General features: G+C 40.5%; 1 protein-coding gene across 3 annotated transcripts in view; it reads left to right on the top strand.

The window, feature by feature from the left end:
* MARCHF6 (membrane associated ring-CH-type finger 6) overlaps nt 1-17,508 on the top strand; it is an 81,826-nt gene extending 64,318 nt beyond the window's left edge. For all 3 annotated transcript variants that reach the window (XM_030926765.1, XM_010356661.2, XM_030926764.1), the window contains 4 exons: nt 5,654-5,743; nt 8,312-8,444; nt 12,073-12,208; nt 15,748-17,508. In XM_030926765.1, coding sequence (XP_030782625.1) covers nt 5,654-5,743; nt 8,312-8,444; nt 12,073-12,208; nt 15,748-15,838 — 450 coding nt within the window. In that variant the 3' untranslated portion in view covers nt 15,839-17,508. The remainder of the gene's footprint in view (nt 1-5,653; nt 5,744-8,311; nt 8,445-12,072; nt 12,209-15,747) is intronic.
* The last annotated feature ends 620 nt before the right edge of the window (nt 17,509-18,128 follow it).

Below are 18,128 nucleotides of genomic sequence, written 5' to 3' on the forward strand. Positions count from 1 at the left end.
TGGCTGGGTGCAGTGGCTTATGCCTGTAATCCCAGCACTTTGGGAGGCCAAAGCAGGTGGATTACCTAAGCTCAGGAGTTCAAAACTAGCCTGGACAACATGGTGAAATCCCGTCTCTACCAAAAATACAAAAAATTAGCCAAGCGTGGTGGTGTGGGCATGTGGTCCCAGCTACTCGAGAGGCTGAGGTGGGAGGATCGCTTGAGCCTAGGAGGCCACGGTTGCGGTGAGCTGAGATCATGCTATTGCACTCCAGCCTGGGTGACAGAGTGAGACCCTGTCTCTAAAAAAAAAGAAAAAAAAAAAAAAAAAAAAAAAAAAAGAGCATCCTGAGGGAACCCATGTAAGTCACAGCAAAGGTCTTAAAGCTCATGGAAAAAGAAATGGAACTTTTTTCTATTGTATTTAGAGCCTGAGGTTTTTAACATCATTGAATTAAGATCTCAAGTTCTTAGTAGGTATTGGGGGAAAAAGCTAGGTATTGACTTCAGTCATTCAAAGGCTTTTTAGCTTTGTTTTTATCTCTTAGTGTATTGCAATGGATTTTTCAGAAAATGAAAATTATTTGGGCCATATTTCCCTTTCTCTGCTTTCCAGATGGAGAAGCTCCACGAACTTCATTTACCAGAAAATTTTTATTTAAGTACTTTTAATGTGTACCCACACCCTGGATTGTATCACCCAGATGAAAATGAGGCTAGTGCAGGAATTTTCCTGAGGAATTTACACTCTGATGGGAAAGCCAGACAGGTACACAGGTGTTGTGTGATGTGATTAGGGGAAGCCCAAGAAACTGTGGCATTGTGTAGGAGAGGCATTTAACCTGACTTTGGGAGTTTCAGGTATGGTTTTCTGTAAGAGCATCTAAGCCAACCTAACTAGTAGAGAACAGAGAAGTGGGTAAGAAAGGAAGAAGTATATTCCAGGAGGGAGATGATGGGCAGACCCGGTGTGAGACAAGGCATGCATATGTGGGGAACTGCCTCCTTTCTAGTCTGTCTCATAGACTAGAATAGATGAGAAATAAGTAATACAAAGAAGTACAGAACTGACTTGTGTTTTGATTTATGACTTTTTAACTTTTTGATCGTTGAAAGCGATACACATTCAGTAGAAACTGTACTTTGAGTACTCCTACAGCTATCCTGTTTTTCACTTTCAGTACATTATTCAGTAAATTGCATGAGATATTCACTACATAATTATAAAATAGGCTTTGTTAGGCCCCAGTTTTACTACAAGGCAAAAAATAAAATAGATTTTGTGTTAGAAGCTTTTGCCCAAATGTAGGCTAATGTAAATGTTCTGAGCGCATTATGATAGGCTGGGCTAAGCTATGATGTTTGGTAGGTTAGATGTATTAAATGCATTTTTGACTTAGGTGTTTTCAATTTAAGATGGGTTTGTCTGGACCTAACATCATTGTAAGTTGAGGAGGATCTAATTAAGCATATGTTATGCCTTTCTGTAAGAGCTGTATTCCAGAGTAGTCAAATAGTATCTGTAATTGAAGGAAAGAGCTACCTTTTTTTTTTTTTTTTTTTTTTACAGAAAAATGCCAGCAAATAAAGGTAGAGAGATTAACACAATTAGAAAAATACTGTTTTGCAATACCTAACAAAATAATTGATAATAGCAAGGATTGTTAGTGGATGTTGAATCCAACAGATGAAAGGTTGATCGGTCTTCAGTTGCTATTGCTGTGTAACAAGTTATTCCACAACTTTGTGGCTTAAAACAACCATTTTAATTTTGTCCACAGAGTTTATGGGTCAGATATTAAGACAGAGCATATCAGTATGTCTCTGCTCTGTGCTATCTGGAGCCTTAAGTGGGAAGATTCAATGGCCGGGAATGATTTGACAGTTATGGCTGGAATCATTTGGCTGGAAACACAACTAGTGGAGGGATCAGGTTGACAATACCCTAACCCAGTCAGTGATCACTGAAAAATCCGAGAGTTGATGCTTGTTGTTGGTTGCTACCCATCTGGGGCTGTTGACTGGAGCTCCTGTATGTGCCTGGGCTTCTTCATAGCTACGTAACCTCAAGGTATTTGGGCTTCTTATGTTGTAGTTCAGGGAAATGAGTGTCCCCACAAACAAGAAGCTGCATCATCTTTTATGACCCCCTGTCAGAAGGCCTACAACATCACTTTTCAGTAAATTTTACTGGGTATAAGCAAGTAACAAATGTTGGCTAAGATTCAAGGGAAGAGGACATAGACCCCCTACCACATGATGGGAAAAGAATTTGCAGGTATGTTATATTGCAGTGTGAAAGTGGTTATTTGCATGGTGGCAAAGTGTCACCTTGTGGATTACTTGATGGCTCAAAGGGAAACAACTAGTGGAGGGGTCAGGCCGACAATACCCTAACCCAGTCAGTGATCAAGCACAGTGCTGCTGCAAATGAGACAAACAGATACTATCTGCCTTTTAATGTTACGCAGCATGAGCCCTGAAAAAGGCCAAAGCATCCTGTGATATCAAGGAGCCATCTTGGCACTGTTAGCCAGGCCATCAACATCCTATACCGTCACTCTATGATCAAGATAGAGGAAGACAAAAGCAAGGCCCTCTGTGGTCAAGTCTGAACACAGAATGTGAGCATTATTCAAGCCACAGAAATGACCAAACATTCCTCTTTACTGGCTAACAGGATTGGTTACTGCTTCATTACCAATTACAGTTTTAGCTTCTGCCACTTTTTCTAGATAAGATTTATTTATTAAGATAACCATTCACAGATTACTCTGCTTTCTGATAGCATCCGATACCAAATTCCTGCTTCCTTAAATCCTCCCCCAAATCCCTAACACAAGCTGAAATCCTATAATAACCCCTTTCTAGCACTGTTACTGAGGGGCCCCAAGTTCTCCATGCTGTGTTACTCCCTTGCTGCAATGAGTAATACATGCAACTTGTTCTAGTTATACTTGTATTTTTGGTGGTCTTTACAGTACTCAGCATTACCTGTGAAATCATCATCACCTTAGAGAATTCTTTGGTACTATCAAAGTTTAAAAATGCTTATGTATTATGACTCAGCAGTTTGGCTTTTCAGAATCTACTGCATGTGTACAGGAGGCATGAGCAAGGCTGTTTCTGCAAATACATCATTTTTTATAGCAAAAAATGAGAAATGATCCAGATGTCCACCAATAGAGAATGCCCAAATAAAATGTGGAATATCAATGCAGCGATTGAAAAAATGAAGTGGAGATACTTGTTTTGACATCGATAGCTCCCAGACATGTTTCTGAGTTGGGGGAAAGCACAAGCTGTAGACAGATAATGTGCAGTGTGCTATCCTGAATGTTTTGCATTAAATCCCCAAGTTTTTGAAGGAACAGCTTGCTTTTTCTCCATTCATGACTTTAAGCTACTTGCCTTTCCTGCAGCAAGTGGCTGCAGCCCTGTGGGATAGTGGGCCACTTGGAATTCTAGCAGAGCAGCTAGTGTGGTGTGTCCTGTCTGGCAGGAAAGGACTGCAAAGCAGTGGGTTTTTAGAGAACGTGAATCACAGTGATCTTTCACCTCCTTGGGTAAACATTAATCTCATTTGGGTATCTGCTGGACTCCCGAAAGGCCAAGAGAAAGCTGAATTGGTGGGTTGTTGCATCTTCCCTGCCTGTGAGAAAAAGCAGGGAGGCTTTCTTCATGTTCCTCAGGAGGAAACTGTTGGACGCTATCCCAAAGGTCTGAAGAGGTAAAAGATCCTTTTGAAGCCCTTTAGGATATTGTGAACCAGGCCCAAGCCTCCTTGAAGCTGCAAAGGAAATTGTAACAAGTGCTTTATATGCAGGAGGTTCAGCAGCCACAGAAAGGCAGTTAAGGCAGAGCAGTCAGAACGCATGCCAGTTTGACAAAGAACTACTGGCAGAGCCATGAGCTTCCAGAGAGAAGAGCAAACACACAGGACGCTGAGTGCAGTATGTTCACACGCACACACAAACAGCAGCTCTAAAGCAGAATGCAGTTGTTTTGATGTATGGCATAGATTTCAGACAAATCTAGTAGTGAAAAAAGATGCAGACAGTCACCACTGGGCTTGGCTTGGAGGCATGGAAGATGAATGCAAAGCACTGAGCAAAATGGGAGAGGAAATTGAGAAAGAGAAGTGTTTTGGAGGAAACATCTAGGAGACTTAGTGTAGTGATAATGGGGGTTCCAGAAGGAGCAAATGTGAGGCAGCATTGATACAAAAATAGGAGAAAATTTAACTGAATTGTAGAAAGATCTGATTCTGTAGGTTGAAAGGGCTCATCAGATTTGGTAAGATTGAAATCCAAGATAAAAACACATATTTAGGTATGTCTTGTTAGATACGGGGAAATCATATACAAGCTTCGAAAAAACTGTACTGTCATTGGACTTCTTTTCTATAGCACTGAAAACCGTAAGATATCAGAGAATTTATAGACGACTGAGATAAAAGGGACAAAAACCAAGCTTCCTCTACCCAGACCAAAAATAATATAACTGTTCAGCTATCAGGATGAAGATTGATATTTGAAGGTATTCAAGAATTCAGTGTGTGTATCAACCTCTCACCCCATTTGAAGAAGATCCTTAGAAGACTAACCAATCAAAGCAGTAGAGAAATGGGAACATTGGCCTCAAGATGGTAGACAGTGAAGAGGAGAATTAACAATCTGAGCAAAGTCCATATAAAAAATGATACTACATATTTTCTATGGGATATAGATGTATAGGTGCAGCTGAATGCATGGGAAAAAATGTGGATGGTATGTGCCAAAAGCTAATAGTAGTTATTGCTGGGGAGGGATCAGGATTTAAGGTAGTGGTCACAGAGGACTCCAGTCTTCTCTGTAAAGATTTTGGTTTTATATAAGAATCAGTCTAAATGTTACATGGGGTTTCTTTAAAAAAAAAAAAAAAAAAAAAAAAAAATATATATATATATATATATATATATATATATATATATATAAATAAGCTAGGTAGAGACCAGGTTATAAAGGGTTTTGTGTGTCTTGCTAAGGACTTTAGGGTTGTTAAGGAGGGAAGTTACATTCATGATCTGATTTGCATTTAAAGAGATACTTGGTGGTGGTGGGGATGGGGGTTGTGGGGAGGGAGGAGGTAGTCATCTCTCTGACTGCCCGGTGGAGAGTTGAAGGGTAGGCAGGCCAAGAGTCCCTTGCACCATGAGGAGTAACCTAGTAACAGTTCCCTGGTAGAACCACAAATGCTTCAAACTAGAAGCTGTCTGTGAGCCTTTAGAATGGTTTCTTAGGCCAAACTTTGCTCTACAGTCTTAATTTGACATAAATAAGCTCAGTTGAAACCAATGAAATAGCCTAAAGATGGTTTGAAATAAAATCTTGGCATTTATTTTATTTGCTTTTTGAGATCTCCATTAGTGTCCAGACTTTTTCTAACTCTTGGGAAAACAATATAGATTTTTAAAAGATAGAAGAATGATTTTTGGTGGAAACATTGAATTTGAGCTGTTGAAGAAAAAGAATTCTCTGGGTTTTCAGTACATGTTAGTCTTGTAAAATTGTTACCAATCCTGTAGAACTTCTATTTTGATGTGAAATAATGTAAGAAAATTATACAGCCTTTCTGCTGTGTTTATTGTTAAAAAACAACAGAAATCTGTTAAATGGTTTTTAATTCCCTAGGACTGGGCACTTGGAGTCCTGCATGCCAAAATCATTGCAGCTATAACATTGATGGGTCCTCAGTGGTGGCTGAAAACTGTAATTGAACAGGTAAGCAAGATCAGTTTTCAGAGAAAGACATTCTGGAATTGGTTGTGTTTATGTTTGGCGGCTATAACTTATTTCTTATCTTTCTTACTTGCTGAGTTTTCTACGTTTTGTTTGATGGGCATATATAATTTTTTTTTTTTTTTTTTTTTTAAGACGGCAGTTTAGTTTTACCACTGTATGGGAGGAAAAATAATTTTTTTCTCAGCCCTTGTTTTTGTTTTTGTTTTTGTTTTTTTAGTTAAATTGGAACGTTTTAATAAAAGACTAAGAACAGAAAAACAAAAGTTTATTAAAGTACGTATTTCATATATACATGGAGATACCCAGGGAATGAGTAATTTCAAAGAGGTGGCTTTGAATTCCAGCTGATCTTCAACAAAGAATAATAAATGTTTAGAGAAGTGACAAGATGAAAAGAACTTTGACTCTCTAGGGGTGGCAAATGGGGGGGAGCAAACAAATGGCAGATGCTATGCTGCTCCTTAGTAAAGCTTGGCAGTGTAGATTCCTCTGGTGCCATCTAGAGGCCCAGAAAGGCCCAAAACTCTCTTCAGTGGGTACTCTTTGTCCTCCCTGGTGGAGGTAGGTAGGGTGGGCTACCTTTTGTCTTTATACATTTATATTCTGCTTCTAGGCAATAGAGGAAGGACAGAAAGTTTTCCTACATCTACCCTTTCTCAGTTGCGTTCAGCTCAAAACAATCCCTATGCCAAAGAGACATATTTTTAGGGTGGCATATTGTGGTCTTCTATATTCCCATGAATTTTCATCAACCACATTTAAGACATCCTTTATCTGAAGGTTAACCAGTAGCTTACTCTAGAACCCTGTTGATAGTGGAGACAGAATGAAAGTATGTGCTTTTTTTCTGGTGAAATTTGATGTGAATGTATCTAAGCCTATAGTAGATTCTGGAGTGGGGGAAAGGTTATTGCTCGAGGTAGTAAAGGCAGAGGAAAAAGCAGATTACAAAAGGAAAGCTGTTTTGGCTTGATCTAGCTATAGTACCTAAGACTGTTATTGTGTTACAGAACTGCCAGATAATTTGATTGTTGTGGCAATACCTTGGAAAAGGTAGACTGTGCTTTAGCACTCCGATAATCAGACTAGGAAGTATGGTACTTCATTTAAGGAAAATTTCTATCCAAAATGGCCAACATAACAGATTTTGCTACTTCTTTACGCTTTAGTTATCTAGCAGATGTACTTGTGGGGACCCCTCTTATCCTTAGGCCAGTGCCACATAAATAAGACATAACAGTTCTGTAGCAGTAAAGTACACCTCTTTTTGATGTAGGAGAAGTAAAGACAGTAGTTAGCCAAGCATGCTCAAGAAAATCTTTTCAAAAAGTACCTATATTTCAAGATTTTGATTCTTAGGAGTGGGGGATTGCGGAGCCAGCAAATTGCAGTGTGTTTGTGTGTGTGTCTAAAGTATGAGCTAATTCTGAAGTCCACTAGGAGTGTGATGGATTGGGGGCTTCTGGCTTCAAATGCTTTCGGGATCAGAGTGCAGGCCAGTACACTCTAGAGTGGCCAGGTTAGACTCTGGCCCTTGAAAAAGGAGCGTGGAGATAAGGTTTATTCATACTGGAGGCTGTGGAACATCATTGATCTTCTAAATAATTTGTTCTGTTATTGTTTTCTCTTGCATGTGTGTGTGTGTCTGTATAAATTTAAGTAAAATGGTTGGGAATGGTTGAGAAACACTGGGATGCTTTGCTTCATTGATTAAAATGTATTTGGGTTAACTAGGTGTCTTTGGGAATGGAAGCATGCCTTTAAAAGGTTAAGCATGTTTGCCATTCAAATTCTGAGGTGATGGGTTTGAGTTATGCTACATTCAGTCACAGCTAAGAGAGGTTTAAGTGCTGCTGGGGAGGCAAGAGGAGAAGAAAATAACAGCCTTCTGCCTTGTTTCTGTCTGCACTCCATCTAAATTTTCTGTTCCCAAGGTTTTCCCATTTCCATCCATTCTTTCCTCTGCATTACTCTTGTAGAGTTTTCTGGATAAGATGATGGAAATATTCTAGCAATTCTTGGACTTGCTTTTTTTATATTCACTATAGAATTCTTTCATACTAAATTTTTAAATACCTTTTGATTTGTTAAAATTTGATTTATGCAAACTTCAGCAATGTTTCCTGCTTCAGTATTTTCTCATCATACTCAGATAAAATGAATGCAATATTGTATAATAACACAATATTACGTATTACATGTGTCTTACATAAGGTGTATGAAGTTACTTCAGGTAATGTGGTCTTGAATGAATACCACTGAATGTCATCTGGTATTGTATAGTGCAAGTAGAGTATAAATTATTCTAGATCAGTGTCTTATTTCATCACTTAGCAGAGCTAATTGCAAAGTGTTAGTGGGTAAATACATTTCCTCAGAAACTCGTGGGCACTGTGCTTATGTTGGTATACCAGAATTTGCCTTGACTTAAAAGTAACCAGTTTGACTATTTTTGGGTTGGCAGATTCAGTTGTGTGGAGATTGCTCTATTAACTTGAAGGAATTTGTCTTGTATCTTTGTTCTAATTGTTTTTTATAATATTTCAGGTTTATGCAAATGGCATCCGGAACATTGACCTTCACTATATTGTTCGTAGACTGGCAGCTCCAGTGATCTCTGTGCTGTTGCTTTCCCTGTGTGTACCTTATGTCATAGCCTCTGGTGTTGTTCCTTTACTAGGTACGTAATGCTGGTTGTGGAGCTTTGAAGGAGCACTTTTACTAACATTGGACATTCTTTTCACCCCTAGTAAAGAGGATGGCTCACTCCATATGCTTTATTTGTAAACATGAATCCAGCTAAAACAATGATTTCAAAATACCACTTTTCTTAGATTTGACTACTATGGGTAAGATTAGAGGGTCATAAAGCTCTTTGATACAGTTCGTTTCTCTACCAGAAGATAAGATTTGAAATTTACATGCTGTACAAAGTAGGCAGGATCAGATTTCCTTCAAGTTGTCTTCTGACTAGAAGTGCTGTGATCATGTAAAATTAAGTAACAGTGTTGTTATATTTAATTTTTAAACACTCTTTGGCATAAAAGGAGACCCAAAGAGGAGATGCTAATGTGCAACATGTTTATACTTGGAAATACACTGTCTTATTGTGTATTGAAGAATCCTCATAGCTCCTTAAACCCAGCATATTTTCAAAATTAGAAGCAGAGACTTTTCCTTTCCAAATCTTTTTCTTCTCCAGAATTCCATCTCTCAGCAACAAACATTATCATCCAACAAATTGCATAAGTCAGAAACCTTGAAGGCTATCCATGTCACCTTATTCTGTCCTCCATGTCCCTCTGGTCTCCAAGTGTCCCATTTTTCCCTGAAGAATCTGGTCTCTCGTCTCTGGAGCCTTTGCTCCTGACTTCTGTTGAGTCATTCATCTCCTACCCTAACTTTGGCACCTTCCTATCTGGTTTCCCAGCCTTAAACCTGTCACCACTAATTCCTTCTCCACAGTGGGCACAATGACCTTTCAAAAGAATGAATTTCACTGTGCCTCTTTGGTGAACATTTTTTCATTGGTTCCTCTGTGGCCTTTAATACAGTCCAACCTTCTGGCATAGTTTGCAAGGCTTCTCCTCTTGCTTTGATGTGGACTTCAGTTTGACCTCACTCCTTGCCTTACTCCATGTCATATACTCTGAGTTTTGATAGTTTTGATTAAACAACCATGGAATGGCCTCTTATCAAACACATCATGTCCTCTTATCTCCATGGCTGTCTCCACATTTTCATTTGTCTTATCCATCTGCCAGAAATGCCACCCTCCTCCCTTTAACCATGAGAGAAGAGCTTAAAGAAACACACAACCAAACTTGCTGTATAACATGTATACTTGTATGTTACCTTACTAGGTCAAGAAATAGAACTTTTCCAGCCCCTTGGAAGCCCTTTGTGTGTGTGCCCTTCTTTACCTTTTGCCACTGGTTTGACTTCTAACAGTCTCATTGCTTCTTAGCCAGTAAAGATATTAGCCATGTGCAGTAGCTGCTTGGGAGGCCGAGGTGAGAGGTTGCTTGAGGCCAGGAATTCAAGACCAACCTGAGCAACATGGTGAGACCCAACCTTTAAAAAAACAAATAAATAAATTATCTGGGAGTGGTGGCACACACCTGTAATCTCAGCTGCTCTGGAGGCTGAGGCAGGAGGATTGCTTGAACCCAGGAATTCAGGGCTAACCTCAGGTTGTGACACTCCAGTCTAGCCCAGGCAACAGGACAAGACCCTGTCTCTTAAAAAAAAAAAATTGCTAAACACAGGTTTGTATAGAGAGAGGCTAAGCAATGTATCCCTCAGTCTGCAGGATGGCATGGGAAACAGGGAACAGTTAAGCTGAGGACCCACAGTGTGCAAACTGCATCGTTTCCTGGTTCCTTCTAAGTAGAAACTTCAAGGCTTTTATTTGGTTTGAATTGTGACTATGCTGAGTATCATAAATACCATATTAAAATGCAAATATATATTTCATGCAAAATATATTTCAAAGCCCATTGCTTATTAGTTTTTGTTTGTTTGTTTTGTTTTTTTTTTGAGAGACAGAGTCTCGTTCTTTTGCCCAGGCTGGAGTACAGTGATGCAATCTCAGCTTGCTGCAACCTCCGCCTCCTGGGTTCAAACAATTTTCCTGCCTCAGCCTCTTGAGTAGCTGGGATTACAGGCATGTGCCACCATGCCCGGCTAATTTTTGTCTTTTGGTAGAGACAGGATTTCACCATGTTGGCCAGGCTGGTCTTGAACTTCTGACCTCAGATGATCCACCCGCCTCGGCCTCCCAAAGTGCTGGGATTACAGGCGTGAGCCACCACGCCCAGCCCATTGCTTATTAGTTGACTATGTCATTAAAATTAAATTAGTTTGACTCTTTAGAACAATCTATTTACTGGTTTTGTCTAGACTAGGAATGCCCTATTTTCTTTTTTATTCTAATTATCATATATTATTTTCTGCCCATTAATAGTATATAGACTTAAGAATTTGGATTTCCAAACCAGTCGTTCATATTTTCATTTTTAAAAATTTTATTGAGCTTTTCTGGAGAGACTTTGGAAGGGAAAAAGAGTGGCAAATGAAAAATGTTAGTACGTGTTTTGCCCTGTTTAAATGCTTTATGTAATTCTTACACGTTAGTCTTAGGATAGCTTTGTCAACTCTGTTTTAGAAATGGGAAATTGAAGTTCGTAGAGATTGAGAATCTTACCCCAAAGTCTAGCTTATGCACAGCACACTATTGTGTTTGGAATAATCCACCTGAGGGTATTAATTTTCTGATTTCCTCGGAAATACTTGCTCTGATTTTAAAGCCCCCCCAGTCCCCTCTGCTAAGGAAGTATTAAAACTCATGAGTTAGGCCGGGCGCGGTGGCTCAAGCCTGTAATCCCAGCACTTTGGGAGGCCGAGACGGGCGGATCACGAGGTCAGGAGATCGAGACCATCCTGGCTAACACGGTGAAACCCCGTCTCTACTAAAAAAATACAAAAAACTAGCCGGGCGAGGGGACAGGCGCCTGTAGTCCCAGCTACTCGGGAGGCTGAGGCAGGAGAATGGCGTAAACCCGGGAGGCGGAGCTTGCAGTGAGCTGAGATCCGGCCACTGTACTCCAGCCTGGGCGACAGAGCGAGACTCCGCCTCAAAAAAAAAAAAAAAAAAAAAAAAAAACCTCATGAGTTAAATATAGAAAAATAAATGTGTGTTCTAAAAGTTTGAGGATATTTTTTATTATATAAGCACAGTTTTGGTTTTGCCTCTTTAAACTGTGGCGCAGTTGAAAAGTATAAATGACACCACTGCTTGTGGAACATGAGAAGTCATCTCATCCAGTTCTTTTTTTTTGAGGCAGGATCTTACTCTGTTGTCCAGGTTGGAGTGCAGTGGCGTGATCTCAGCTCCATGCAACCTCCACCTCCCAGGTTCAAGCGATTCTCCCACCCCAGCCTCCTGAGTAGGTGGGACTACAGGCGCAGCACCACCACACCTGCCTAGTTTTGTGTTTTTTGGTAGGGTTTTACCACATTGACCAGGCTGGTCTAGAACTCCTGACCTCAAGCAATCCACCCTCCTCGGCTTCCCAAAGTGCTGGGATTACAGGCGTGAGCTACCATGTCTGGCCTCCTTGTTTTACAAATGAGAAAGGTGGGGGTCAGAAAGGGCTCATGACCCACACAGATTGTAGAAAGTTAACAGACCTGGGCTTAGAAACCTTGTCTGCCCCAGTGCATTCTTCCTAGGGGAAGGACATGTTTATGTTTCATGTCACTGTTATTTCACATACACTTAAAATTTTTCTTTTTTGGTTTTCTAGGTGTTACTGCGGAAATGCAAAACTTAGTCCATCGGCGGATTTATCCATTTTTACTGATGGTGGTGGTATTGATGGCAATTTTGTCCTTCCAGGTCCGCCAGTTTAAGCGCCTTTATGAACATATTAAAAATGACAAGTAAGTCTGGTGTTCTTTTCATCTCTTGTTTAGGTGTTTTCACTTCTTAATTTATGTGTCTGATGTGACAAATCATAGGAGGGAAACATGCTCAGATTCTGGATATACTTGGAGGTGGGATTAGCAAGGTTTGCTGACAGATGGTGTGACATGTGAAGGAGAGTGGAATCAAGGACTCAGTTGGCCCAAACAACAGGGAATATGGAGTTGTCACTTACAGAGCTGGAAAAGACTGGGAGAAACTGTTTTGGAGAGGGAGTTTTTTTTTTGGTGGTGGTGGTTTTTTTTCTGAGACAGAGTCTCGCTCTGTTGCCAGGCTGGAGTGCAGTGGTGCGATCTTGGCTCATTGCAACCTCTGCCTCCCAGATTCAAGCGATTCTCCTGCCTTGGCCTCCCAAGGAGCTGGGATTACAGGTGTGCACCACCACGCTCAGTTAATTTTTGTATTTTTAATAGAGACAGGGTTTCACCATGTTGGCTAGGATTGTCTCGATCTCCTAACCTCGTAATGCACCTGCCTTGGCCTCCCAAAGTGTTGGGATTACAGGCGTGAGCCACTGCACCCAGCCAAGAGATTTTTTAATGCCCATTCCAAATAGTTTTTCAGTCTGTTTTCAAATGTTTTGGTCTGACAGTATATTAAATAGTTTTAGATAAAAATAAGAAGCCTGCATTAGAAACCAACAGTGCCCTGCATAAGCTCCTCTTGCTTATGCAGGGCCACTAGGTTACTCTCAGGTTGCACAGACAGGCTTGAGGGTTACTGCAAAAATGTTGTGGGACTCTCTGTTTTGAAGAAACCATTGAAAACTCTGTCACTTGATCTCAGTAAGAGATTGAGGAAAGCCAAGGAAGACACCTTCCTGGGATAATATTTGACTTTTCATGTCCTAATTGTAGGCTGAATCATCTGCTTCACTGGGTTCTAGCAGAGAAAGTGAGTTTGTTGTTTATCCATCTCAGTCGGCCAAGAGAGTCCCAGTTTATACCTGCTGCCTTTGTGTCATTATTAACACGACCCCCTTTTACTTGTGCTTGTCCCCCCTTGCACAACAAATTATACAGTTACCTTATTTGTTCTGAGGAGTAAGATTTTTGAGAATGAAATTTACAGCGTTCAAGACTTCTCCAGAGCATTTACTGACAGTAAAAAATACAAGTATTCTTAGCCAGTCAGAGTACAAAGGACTGTCAACTGAAAGAAGAGGAAGGGGTATTTTCAATGATGAAAATCAACTTTTTAGCACTTAACTTTTTGGCAGAGGAGTGAATACTGCAAACAGAATGACAAGCAAGACATGCCCTGAGGGAACTTCCTGCCTGCTGCTTTCTGTATGCTGGGCGCCTGCCTTTCTGCACTCTGCCCTTCTCAGCCTTTGCCGCGGATCTATTCCCATTGACCTCTTATTTCTCATGCTTTGTCTTCTGCTTTTTCCTGTAGCCCAGTGTCCTCTTTCCTCTTTTCCCATCTATTCCTTCATGCAGAAAACTGTAGACTTAAGTGAGGGCATGTCTTGTCAGCTGTTGTATATGTACTCTTTAGCACAGTGTTTGGTCTGTAGGAGGTGCTAAGAGTGAGTGAGTGTGTGTGTGTGTGTGGTGGGCTTGAGTATGAGGGAGTGAGTGGTGGTGGAAGAGAGGGAGTTGGGTTCAGAGTCTCCTTTCTCTGCCACTGAGTTACTCTTTGGACTTGTTCAGTTTAACTTGGTTTCTGTATGCTTTTTATTTACTTACTTTGTCATTGCTATAATGCTGACCATATTCTTACTGTATCTTGCTATTTGGTCACCACTGTGTGCCAGGTAGTGCTATATATATTTTAGTAGATATTGCTCAACCTTCACTGTTTAAAATATTTACAAAATCCTCCAAGTTTTAAAAAACACTGGTTGTTTGGGAAACAGTGGGGTAAGGAAGAGCTAACTTCAAGAAAAGAAGGTAAGACAAAAGAAAAGGAATAAAACAGTGACATTATGGATAAAGATGCAATAAGATTAGCATACTTTTTAAAAAGTGACATATTAAGCTACTGGACATAAACTACCCAAATATTTCGTTAGGCTTTTGTGCATTTACAGAAAAGTAATAGATAAAAGTCAAGGTGGAGAAGGTATTGGTGAAAAGTAAGAGTTCCCACAGTGAGCTCTTATTAAAACATGCTAAGCCTTTGTCACCGGGCTTCATACACTTTCCCTTTCTGAAAACAGTGCTGCAGCCTGGAACTGTTGGTCTCATTTCCTCCATAAATTGGAGGAAAGGGACGAAGGAAAGCTCCCTGGCAGCCTGTCATGTGCAGGCTTCACTCTCCCTCAGTCTCCTTAACTCAACTCTGTGGGCTTTTACTGGATCTGCATCTCTGCCTCCAAATGGGTGCCCTTCACACTTGTGCCCAGCCACCTACAGCTTGTTGCCATCCAACTTTGTCGGTGCTGTCCTCTTGGGGTCAGCCTGCAAGCCATCTGCTCACGTTAAGTGAGGCAGGCCTTCAGTGAGCCGTCAGTGCAGCTGCCGCCCTTCCCTGGCATTGGAGATGTCTGTCTCCTTGAGTAGGATCTCCAGCCCTGTCGCTGCAACCACAGTAACATCTGCCTTGTTTCTGCAGCCCTATTGGCCTTTGCCATTGCCTTCTCCTTTCATCACATATATAAGTTAGGAACATTTGCCATTCTGTTGTTGAACCATATTCTCCCACTTCCTGTCACTTTCACTCACTGCCATGCTGTCTTCCCTTTGACTTCACTGAAATCTCTCCTTTGGTTTCTCCTTTCTTCTCTATAACTAGAGCTTCCAGTTTTACTTTTGTCCTTTCCTACCGTTTTTTTTTGTTTGTTTGTTTTGTTTTTTTTTTTTTTTTTTTGAGATGGAGTCACACTCTGTCGCCCAGACTGTAGTGCAGTGGCACAATCTCAGTTCACTGCAACCTCTACCTCCTGGGTTTAAGCAGTTCTCCTGCCTCAGTCTCTCTAGTAGCTGGGACTACAGGCATGTGCCACCACACTCAGCTAATTTTGTATTTTTAGTAGAGATGGGGTTTCACCATGGTGGTCAGGCTGGTCTCAAACTCCTGACCTCAGGTGATCCACCCACCTCTGCCTCGCGACGTGCTGGGATTACAGGTGTGAGCCACCGCGCCCAGCCCCTTCCTAGCTTTACTGATGGTCATGCTTTTAGTCTGTCTCCTTAGATTTGTGCACTAAGTTGTTTTATAAAATCTGAACCTTAACAGATAAATCCACTGCATAAGTTCACTGTATCCCTCCTGACCTCCACGTGTCTGTCTGAGACCCCCTAAACCACTGACTGAAGCATGTCCTCCACTGCATAGCATTGGAGGCCTTCCTGCCTTTGCTGCTTCTGCAGCTCTCTACAAACCCGTACCTAGCTAGACATGCTGGCCTTTACAGATGTTCACTCCGGACTCCCTTTGACTAGCCCAACCATTGATGGGTTTTAAGTAGGAGTTAGATTTGAAAAGACATATGAATGTTTTACTCTGTAAGTTCATACAAGAGAGTAACCACCTTGTTTTTGCAACCTAGGTATCTTGTGGGTCAACGACTTGTGAACTACGAACGGAAATCTGGCAAACAAGGCTCATCTCCAGCACCTCCACAGTCATCCCAAGAATAAAGTAGTTGTCTCAACAACTTGACCTTCCCCTTTACATGTCCTTTTTTGTGGACTTCTCTCTTTGGAGATTTTTCCCAGTGATCTCTCAGCGTTGTTTTTAAGTTAAATGTATTTGACTTGTGTTCTCAGCATTCAGAGAGCAGCGGTGTAAGGTTCTGCTGTTCTTCCCTGGATCTTCTGACTTTACTGCTGTCTGAGATTTGTATATGTGTAAATACAAGTTCCTTGATACCCTAAAAACTTGGATTAAACAGAATGTGCATTGTACATCTTTAAACAAAATGTATATTAATTTATTAAATCTAGTTGTCACTTTATTTTGGACCTGCTGTGATCTCGACAGGAAACATGCCACAGAGCAGTAGTGCACAGGCAAGACTTTTCAGTGATGCCTTGTGGAGCGAAGTTCATGATGTCCTAGCAGCTCTCATTAAGGGAACTGTACATTCTTTCTTGGCTATTCAGACCTTACCAAGAACGTTAAAGGAAACAAGTAGAAATCAGCAGTGGAGTGTCTGTGGTAAGAAAACATGAACTTTATGCCTCACTGTTAGTTGTTTGTGGAAGTTATTTTGTATAACACCAAAGCTGTTGTACATTTTCTACTGCCTGATTTTTTTCATGTGTCTGTGTTTGTAATATTGTATAGTATCTTGTGGTAGGTGAGGAAATTATTTTTAATTTTGATAATTTAATATTCCTAATGTGATCAGCATTGGGAGTTGGGTTTCAGTGCTTGTTAGGGGCATGTCTATACTTAGAAAAGAGAAAAAAAGGCCAAATGAAGATTTTCATTAGTCCACCCCCCACCCCCCCTGCCCCACATCCTTTCTTTTCCATAGCAGTGGCCAGAAGTCATGCAAGGTCATAAATCTTTCAAAATGACATCACCAACTGTACTGCATCTTACTGGATTTAGGACTTCTGAGATGCTTGTGAAGTGTAGATGTGGTTGTGGTCTTAGATTGACAGCATTAGAGAAGACTGGTTAGAACATCTGGTCTTGCTGGTTAGTGCCTCATTGGCTGAGGACTAGATGTGCATTTCTCCTAGCTTTTCATCAGGAAATCCCAAAGTTTCCAAAGCTTTTTGTTTACAGAATAAAACTTCAAATAAAACCAATTCATTATTTTTCCAGAAGGAAGCTTGGCTGAGCTGGCCTTTTAACATAGGAATGTATTTCATTGGAAACATTCTGAAAAATCTCAGAGAACTGAACCCTTACAAACTTTGTTTTCCCTCATAACCAAAGCTTCAAGTAAGAAGTTTAGAAAAATAGAATGGTTGGGTACATGATCTAAGTGTTTAATGTTAAAGGTATATTGTAAGGGTAGTGTTTGTTTTTGAATGATACTTTAGAAGGTCTCATAGAAAGTGTATAGCATAGGTCTTCAGGAACTATAAAAGAATTTTCATATAGTATTAAAATCCAGAGACTAAAATCTGAGAATTTTTTAACATATGCAAGTCAGCCAAACATAAGCTACCAAAATAAAGAGCAATGTGTTCTGGCTGTTTTATACTTCAACAATTTTTTCCCTAAGTGGTAAGCAGTTACTTTAGAACACATTTTTAAAAACATCGGTATCAGGAGCTGCAGTGGCTCTGACCGGTTGTCCTGGCACACAAGGAGGCGAGGCTGTGCGTTCAAGGCCAACCTAGGCAAAATTTGGAAAATAAGTCAGTATTAGAAATAATGGTTGACATAGGATTCAGTGTTACACTCTTTGGCACTTTGGAGTAGCCTTTTCTGTCATTTGAAATAAGATCTTTGTTAGCCCTACCTTTACTCAGAAATGTAGTCCTACTATAAAAAATTAGGAGGATTTTAAAATATAATACTGCCTGTCATGATGTATTTCTAAGTTCTTTTTGGGAGACAAATATTATTATTGAATTGAGCATATAACTTGATATATTTGTAGTTTTTTTTTTTTAACTTTTTTTTTTTTTTTTTTTGCCCCCAAGTTGTAGTCTTACTCTGTTGCCCAGGCTGGAGTGCAAGTGGCACAATCCTGGCTCACTGCAAACTCTGCCTCCCAGGTTCAAGTGATTCTCCTGCCTCAGCCTCCCAAGTAGCTGGTACTACAGGTGCACGCCACCACGCCTGACTAATTTTAGTTATTTTAGTAGAGATGGGGTTTCACCGTGTTGGCCAGGCTGGTCTCGGAACTCCTGACTGCAAGTGATCTGCCCTTCTTGGGCTCCCAAAGTGCTGGGATTACAGGTGTGAGCCACCACACCTGGCCAACTTGATAATATTAATTTTGGGTTTTGTTTTGTTTTTTAA

This window comes from Rhinopithecus roxellana, chromosome 3 (assembly GCF_007565055.1).
Source record: "Rhinopithecus roxellana isolate Shanxi Qingling chromosome 3, ASM756505v1, whole genome shotgun sequence".
Lineage (NCBI taxonomy): Eukaryota > Metazoa > Chordata > Mammalia > Primates > Cercopithecidae > Rhinopithecus > Rhinopithecus roxellana.